Below are 9,141 nucleotides of genomic sequence, written 5' to 3'. Positions count from 1 at the left end.
CTCAACATATTCCCAAACGTAACCTTGTACATTGTTGAGCCTTTTTCTATATTTGATTTGATTTGATATTTTATTTTTCCTGGCAAACGGATGCTTCCTCCTGGGTATACTGAACATCTTACCAACTCTGTTAGAGCAGTTCACCACACAACAACTCCCTGTCATGTTGCCTTCCTCCACAGCTTTCTCATCCACTTCAACGTTATCTTGCTTCTTTCTGCCGAGAGATTGCGCACGCAACCAGTGATGACGTAGCCGAGAAACCCATGTATACACAAGTGAGAAAATCGACTCGTCTGACATCGATGAACAGGCGACCTCCACCCTAAGAGATACTTAAGAACTCGTGCACGTGGCGCTCGTGCACCTGACTTTAAGATGATGTTCGGGAAACGCTCGTAAATAGAAAGTGTTACTGAGTCTACTATGTCGCCAAAATCCACGTAGAACATTAAGATACGTCGTTATCGGGAAACAAGGCCCTGTTGATTTCCAAAAAAAGCTCCATTCAGCGACTCCATACCTCCGTGCAGCGCTCCGGCATCACATGATCGCTTGCTTTCTCCGTAGTTTAAATATTATCTTTTGTGCTTTTCCCTTTTCGGACATTTTGCCCTTGTTATTTAACTGTTCCCTTGGCTTGGCTCTTAGAATAAACTGTCATCACTACTACATCCTTTGTGTCTCCTGAAGTCCGTTACAGAAACATTATTTAAAGTGGCATTATGCAATAATTGTACTTCAGGATTAGGGTAAGGATAAGCAGTTTTACCTTAAAATAACAGCTTTAAAAAAATTAGGACGCTACAATGACTTAATATGGAGAATCACCTGCATGCAATTGCCATACCGGGGTCCGTAGTTATGTAGGTTTGACTGAAGCCGCCTGGTTTTAACTGTCTGCCGAATTAGTAAGTAGCTTATTTGCCGTCTTGCTTTGTCTTGTGTTGCACTTGCTTGATGTTTGACTGTTGTTGACTAACTAGTTTGTCATAGCGACAGTCAGCACATTTCAAGAGATTTCGTTAGTTTTAGCCGCTAGCATCTCATTAGCACTTAGCAATTGATCCGTTATGCTGCTTTAAAATATATGGGCCCAATAAACATACCTGAAATAAACTACATTCTTTTGGGAATTTATTTATGTATAATATAGTGGAAAGGTAAGAGGTTAGTATTGATGTGTATGGTACCTTCTATGGAGATACTGACATTTCAAATTGTACAAGTCTAAAACCACTGTTTAGAGGGCAACTGAAGAAGATTTAAAGACCATATGACACCTAACAATGTGAAAAGCTACACAGCTGCATAGCTCACACCTCACACGAATATATATCCATCATGCCAAATACTCCCAACTGAATCGAAACTAAACTAAACCAAAGTTTAAGTTTCTGTAGAAAGTAACTATAAAAAAGTAATTTCCTCCATTTTAGTTTCTTTACAGTTATTGAGGTAAACAGAGGTCTATCTCTGTAGGGATCCTTCCCATGTACTCAGGCACTTATAATTGCATTATGAGCCTGTCAGTGGCGTAAAAAGCGGTTTACTTAAGGTTCACTGCATGTTTCATGAGATAACATTGTACAGCCATTTTGTAATTACCAGTTATAGCTTTCTTACTTAATACTGGACAGATTTCAGATTTAATTGTCCTTTGTAAAACTTTGGACCCAAAAAGATTTAAAAATCAGGCCAGGTTGAAAAAGTTTACCTTTAAGTATAATAATTTCTAAACGGTTGTAATATTTATAAGAGTTCTAATATTTATGTAATTACTGGAAAAATAAAGTCTAGTCCACATATAACAATGTTTAGGTCAGTCACAAAAAACATCAATTAATTTTGTAGTTTAGACTTCCAACATGACTTTTCTGTGTCTTACTAGAGTTTATGAGTAAATCCTGGTCCATTCCTACCTATTGATGAATTTGCCCAGGACCACTTAGTTAGTTTTTTCAAAAAGTTTGGTCAGTTTTTGTCTATCTCACGCCAATAAGCCTTGGAAGTCGGGAAACTTCACATAACTTAACTAACTTGTGATAAATTACAATGTCCAATGTATATTAAGCATGTCGCCAACAACATTTTTTTACATTACACATACTCCATATTCAAATGCTAGAAAACAATGTACATGGTCTGAAAACACAATCAATATTTCAGCTAAATTAAAATGTGTCATTATTCTTTTTTTGTCATTCTTTAGTTATGTTAGAGTTAATCTCTAAAACTATACAGAGTCATATTTGTGTAAAATGCACACAATGGCAAATAATAACCCTTCAGAGGCCACTTTGAATTGTAAAAGCGCAGGCCAGGCCTGTTATGCCATGTTGCTCTGTCAGGATTTTAAACAATTGATGGACCTTTTCTTTGGCAACGAGGTCAAGAATAAAAGCCATAGAAAGTCAGTGTCAAAGCTGTGCAATCCTGAGACAGAAACACCACAACCGCAACCATGATGGGCAAGGTAAGTCCAGCTCTGGAATATTATCTTCTCAGTAAAAACTGAAATATAGAGATATTGATACTGAATATTCGTATTAATGAACATTACATTTACACTACTTTCAGGGGATTAATATGTGACTCATACATTGTTGATGAGTCATTACAATTCAACCAACTCAATTAATTACTTTTACCTACAACATGAATTAATGCAATAAAGAAACATCTAAATGTAGAGAAATTAATGTTATTTCAGATCACCTTCTACGAGGAGAGGAACTTTCAGGGGCGCTCTTATGAGTGCATGAGCGACTGTTCCGACATGTCCTCCCACATCAGCCGCTGCCAGTCCTGCAGGGTGGAGAGCGGCTGCTTCATGATGTACGAGCGTCCCAACTTCATGGGCAACCAGTTCTTCATGAAGAGGGGCGAGTACAATGACATGCAGCGCATGCAGAGCATGGGCATGATGTTCGACAACATCAGGTCCTGCCGTATGATCCCAATGGTAATTTCTTTATCAATATTTTGTCTATTCTGTCCACATGATGTATAGCTGATTGTTGTAGGTATTTCAACTATTAAGTTTGAACTATCTCCAATACAGCACAGAGGACAGTTCAGAATGAAGGTCTTCGAGAGGGAGAACTTCGGTGGTCAGAGTATGGAGCTGATGGATGACTGTGACTCCATCATGGAACGCCATCGTATGTCTGACTGCCAGTCCTGCAACGTGATGGATGGCCACTGGCTCATGTATGAGCAGCCCAACTTCAGAGGCAGAATGATGTACATGAGGCCTGGAGAGCACAGAAACTTCAGGGACATGGGATCCAGCAACACCAGATTCATGAGCATGAGGCGCATCATGGATTCCTGTAATTAGGCAAGGCATGTTTGCTAACCCTATAGAAACAGTTAATCGTCAATAAAGTGTTTAAACTCTTGGAAAAGCAGTGTTAGTTTTAATTATTCTTTTTTTATACAGGAATGGTATTCTGGCATTAAGGGCACGGTAAGTTCTCATACCTGATGCATACATACCTTCTATGGAGATACTGGCTTTTAAAATGTAGAAGTCTAAAACCACTGTTTAGAGGGCAACTGAAGAAGATTTAAAGACCATACAACACCTAACAATGTGAAAAGCTACACATGCCAAATACTCCCAACAGTATTGAAACTAAACCAAAGCCAAATACATGGTCATGCCCATAACTGCTGTAAATAGGCAAAAGACTAGTCTATTCTCCTGAATCATGCTGAATTGAAATGTCTCGGTGAGACTGCTCTTCCCTGTGTTTATAAACATGAATACATCGGCATTAGTCATAGCCTAAAGATAGCAATAACTACAAGGAGAAACTGAGACACACTTTGCATTATTTGGTCTTTAGTCAGATTGTATACTGCCCTGTAATGATCTGTCACAACATCAGATTTCAAATCTGGTTCTGCCATCTGGTGGGTAGATTGTTTCTTACTTTACCAATATAACGACACAGTTTGACAAATCACTTTATATGGCTTTTTTAAGGGAAGATGCTAAAGTATGTATTGCTCACGCTTCAGGAAAGGAAATGAGCTTGATAGCAGTTTTGTGGATAAATAACGACTTGATGACTACAAGGACAAACTGAGACAGTAACTTTGCATTATTTGTTCAATTATGTATTGATTTTTATTATATGGCAACAACAGTACGAGCGTTCTTATTGGCTAATGCGTAGTCATGCCTGCTGCGTATTGCCCTCCTCACCGGTCAATACGGATTCTATTGCCCTCTGACGTCATTTTCAAAATGAAAGAAAGCAATAAGTCTGAGTTTTACCATCCAGACGAAAATAAAAACATCAACAGCCATGAGGAAATTCAGAAGAAACGAAAATGTGTTATTGAAAGTGATGATGAAGACTAGAAACTATAGTATGAATCACTTGTGTTGTTACTTTACTGTAAATTAAAGCCATTTTATCTAAGCCGTGTTGTCAGCTTTCTATTGATCATTGTAACTTGAAGTTAGCAAGGAATTGGTTGCTACGCAACACCTGAAACACATTGGGTCGTGAGATGACTTGAGAGCTGAACAAAACAACATGTTTTCTAATAACAATTAACATTTCTTTTTATTTACAAAATAAAAGGACCAAAAAATGCCATATACTAAACAACGAACTTACCTCGAACCGTTTGGTCATGCCGGGAGGTATCAAACTTCGGCTATGGCGTATCGACCCTGCTATCGCCCAGTCAATACGGTAAACCCTCAGTTTTATATTTCCGGGCATGAGCTCACTCTCGGTTAGTAAGTAGTTATTAATGATCTGTCACAACATCAGATTTTAAATCTGGTTCTGCCTCTGCTGGGTTCATGGTTTCTTACTTTACCAATATTACAACACAGATTTAAAACACACTTTAGGGTGGCCGGTTCGATCCCTGACCAGTAGGAAAAATGTGGGCGGGGGAAGTGGTAGACCACTGCTCTCCCATGCCCACATCCACAGCTGAAGTGCCCTTGAGCAAGGCACCTAACCACGATCACTGCTCCCCGGGCGCCGCCAAAGGCAGCTCACTGCTCTGGATTAGTGTGTAACCTCACTTCACTGTGTGTGTGTGTGTGTCACTTCCCTGGATGGGTTAAATGCAGAGGTGACTTTCAGAGTGTGTGTGTCTACACCACCTCTGCCATAGAGAGGACTTTCATATTCGTTTCTGATTGTGTTGTTACATGTGTCTTCCGAGCCAATCATAACAAGGGGAATTCTGATACGTGCTACGGTGACAAGCACACTTTTTACTTATTATGACCGCTGCGCGACAGCTAAACATTATTACTTGAGTGTTTTTGACATGGTATAAAATACAATGGTATAGAGACTGATGTTATGTACTGAACAGTTCGGCAGTCATATTTTGTAACGCTTTGCGTTACGTCTAGTTAGGTTCCAGTCCATATAATGAAAATATGTACTATTACCTCTAACATTGTCATTATGAAATCATTAAATATGTTGTACATATATACAAACAGCCCAGCACAGTTCGTGGCACGGCCAGAGATATGTCTCCTAACTTGACGAGCAACCCAACTTTAATCCCAGGACACACCACAACAGAGACAGGAGATTTAGGCCCAATCTCAATACTTCCCTTTACCCCTTATCTTACCCCTTACCCTTGAAATTGTGCGTTCATGTGAGAGCTAGTGGTGTCTCAATACCCAACTTGATCAAGATTAAGGGGTAAGTTTAAGGGGTGTATGGGCCTCGTTTTTGAGATGATCGGAGAGCTACCTTACTCCTCCAAGGGCTATCCCAGAGCACACCGCGAAACCAGCTCGGGAATTTTCAAAAAAACATGGCTGCTTGAAGCGAGGAATATTTTACATGAATAAAGCTATCTACACAACTTTTTATATGTTTATAATGACTCGGTTTGATCTGAAATGTGCTACTCGAACGATGCATAGTATTGTCGGTCTTAACTGAAGCTTTCAAACGGTAGTTTTAGGATACAAATTAGCGCGTATACCACCACTCCATTGGCTTATATGGTAGCTTGCCAGCTATCATGCTACATACACTACATGTAAGTATTTTTGGCTTATAATTAATTTAAAAATGACGACAGTCTTGTTTCGTGCTCTACACAGTTGTATACATATATATTTGCAACCATGTTCTTCATTAGACTTTTTTTAAATCGCTAGTTTCATAGCTCATACAGTCACGCATGACGTACCCGAAACCGAGTGGCGTCTCATTTCATAGGGGAAAGATCTCAGCCCTTGGCCCTTACACTTGCAAGTGCTAGGGTTAAGACAAGACTAAGCAAAAGGGGCAAGGAGAAGAATCGAGATTCGGCCTTAGTTTAAGAAAAATAATTACAGTTTTATTTTAATTCATACAATTCCTCTGGATTACCAGGTTTAGCGGAGTGCCACAGGCCACTAGTGGTCAGCCGGAGAGGCTAAAGTCTTTATAAATAGGGTGTAAGGGCACACAGCAAAAAGGCACACTGGGCATTAAAGTCAAACCCACACACTAGATTTAGAAAGTATATGCACTCCATAACACAACTAGGCTACACACTAATAGCACACAGCACTTCAGTCTCCCCACGTGCACATAAGGACCACCGAGCCTCTAACAGTAACCCCTATCTCACCCGCCCCCAAAGCTAACAGCTGTCCGGGCAGGCAGACAGGCACTCAGACAACATAAAAAGAATGTTCAGAATGATCTGTTGGCATAGGGACGATGTGACTTCCCCAGCTTGGTTGACGTCACCCTTTGTTTTCGTGCTGCTTCAGAACAGCTAGGCAACAGACTTTTACAACAATAAAAGAAATAATAAAACGGCGTTATAATAGAAATAATTATCGGCGTTAATTAATTGATGAATTAACGCGATAATAACGCGTTAACTTGCCCAGCCCTAATTTATGTATAATACAGTGGAAAGGTAAGAGGTTAGTAGTGATGTGTATGGTACCTTCTATGGAGATACTGACATTTCAAAATGTAAAAATCTTTAACCACTTTTTACAGGACAACTGAAGAAGATTTAAAGACCATATGACACCTTACAATGTGAAAAGCTTCACAGATGCACTGCTCATACACGAATATATACCCATCATGCCAAATACTCCCACCTGAATTGAAACTAAACTAAACCAAAGCCAAATACATGGTCATGCCCTAAGCCTAATTTCAATAAGTTCCTTAAAAGTTTCAGTTTCTGTAGAAAGGAACTATAGAAAGTAGTTTCCTCCATTTTAGTTTCTTTACAGTTATTGAGGTAAACAGAGGTTCCCATGTTGTCAGACACTTATAATTGCATTAAAAAAAGCGGTTTACTTACAATTTACTGCATGTTTCATGGGATAACATTGTACAGCCATTTTGTAGTTACCGGTTATAGCTTTCTAACTAAATACTGGACCGATTTCAGTTCTCAATTGTTCTTTGTAAAACTTTGGACCCAAAAAGATCAAAAAATCGGGCCAGGTTGAAAAAGTTTCCCTTTAAGTATAGTCATTTTTAAATGGTTGTAATATTCATGAGAGTTGTAATTAGTGCTATCAGTTTAACGCGTTATTAACGCAAACCCATTTTAACGCTGTCCATTTTTTTATCGCGCGATTAACGCATTCTTTTTGGCCTCACAAACTGTGTAGTAGGCTAATGTTAGGTTTGAGTGAATGTGAGCGCGATACGGCGAAATGGATGATAAGAAGCTTCTGAATAGAAAGTTTACCTTTAAAAGTTGTGTTATGCAAAAGAAACTAGCTTCACTGAAAATGTCAACAGGCAGCTGGCTGAAAGCACAGAAGTAGTAGGCTTACCTTCTATTGGAAACCTAACTGTTACGGTTCATTGTTTTTGAAACAAGAGGCCTGACTTCTATGTTCACAGCAAACTTGGAAAAAAGAAAATATTAAGCCATGGTTGAACTGCACTATAGGCTGAGTCCTTGTTTATCTGAAATGTGCACTTTATAATTTAATTTTTTACCGCCCTGTTTGGCAATGTTGTTTTTCAATCAAATAAATCATTGCATAAAGCAAGCCAATCCACTTTTCCATGTTGATAAGAGCATTACAATAAAATAAAAATGATGGAAAAAAATAATTGAAGGGACATTTAGAATAGATAAAAATGTGCGATTAATCGGGATTCATTTTGAGTTAACTAGCAAAAATGCGATTAATCGCGATTAAATAGTTTAATCGCTTGACAGCACTAGTTCTAATATGTATGTATTTACTTAAAAAAAATAAGGTCAGTCCACATATAACAATGTTTAGGTCAGTCATAAAAAAACATCAATTGATTTTGTCGTTCAGCCTTCCAACATGACTTTTCTGTGTCTTTCACAAATCTCTTACTAGAGTTAATGAGTAACTTCTGGTCCACTCATACCTATTGATGGATTTGCCCAGGACCACTTAGTTTTCGTCAATCTCATGCCAATAAGCCTTGGAAGTTTGCAAACTTAACCTAATTTAGCTAACTTGTAGTAAATTACACTGTCCACTGTATATTGAACATGTCGCCAACAACATTTTATTAGATTACACATACTCCACATTCAAATGCTTAGAAAACAATGTATATGGGCTGAAAACACAGTATTTCAGTTAAATAAATATTTGCCATTCATTTTTTTGTCATTCATTGGATATGTTACAGTTAATCTCTGATGTCACAACAATGAAAACTATGCAGAGTCATATTTGTGTAAAAATGCACACAATGGCAAATAAAAAACACTTTGAATTGTGAAGAGCAGGCCAGGCCTGTTATGACATGTTGCTCTGTCAGGATTTTAGACAATAGATGCACATTGTCTTTGGCAACGAGTTCAAGAATAAAAGCACTAGAAAGTCAGTGTTGAAGCTGTGCAATCCTGAGACAGAAACACCACAACCGCAACCATGATGGGCAAGGTAAGTCCAGCTCTGGAATATTATCCTCTCAGTAAAAACTGAAATATAGAGATATTGATACTAAATATTTGCATTAACGAACATTACATTTACACGTGACACATTATCAGGGAATTAATATGTGACTCATACATCGTCCATGAGTCATTATAATTCAACCCAATGACATACTTTTCCCTACAACATGTATTAATGCAATAAAGAAACAGCTAAATGTAGAGAAATTA

General features: G+C 38.4%; 1 protein-coding gene across 1 annotated transcript; it reads left to right on the top strand.

Moving 5' to 3' along the window:
* Nucleotides 1-2,701: 2,701 nt before the first annotated feature.
* On the top strand, nt 2,702-3,343 carry LOC308365192 (gamma-crystallin M1-like; the record flags this gene model as incomplete). Its single annotated transcript, XM_080838547.1, has 2 exons — nt 2,702-2,965; nt 3,065-3,343. The coding sequence occupies 2 exons, from the start codon at nt 2,702-2,704 to the stop codon at nt 3,341-3,343; spliced, it is 543 nt and encodes a 180-aa protein (XP_080694673.1).
* Between the last annotated feature and the right edge of the window lie 5,798 nt (nt 3,344-9,141).

This window comes from Sprattus sprattus (assembly GCF_963457725.1).
Source record: "Sprattus sprattus genome assembly, chromosome: 5".
Taxonomy (NCBI): domain Eukaryota; kingdom Metazoa; phylum Chordata; class Actinopteri; order Clupeiformes; family Clupeidae; genus Sprattus; species Sprattus sprattus.
The sequence above is the reverse complement of the archived record's forward strand: the minus strand, read 5'-3'. Positions and strand labels throughout refer to the sequence as shown.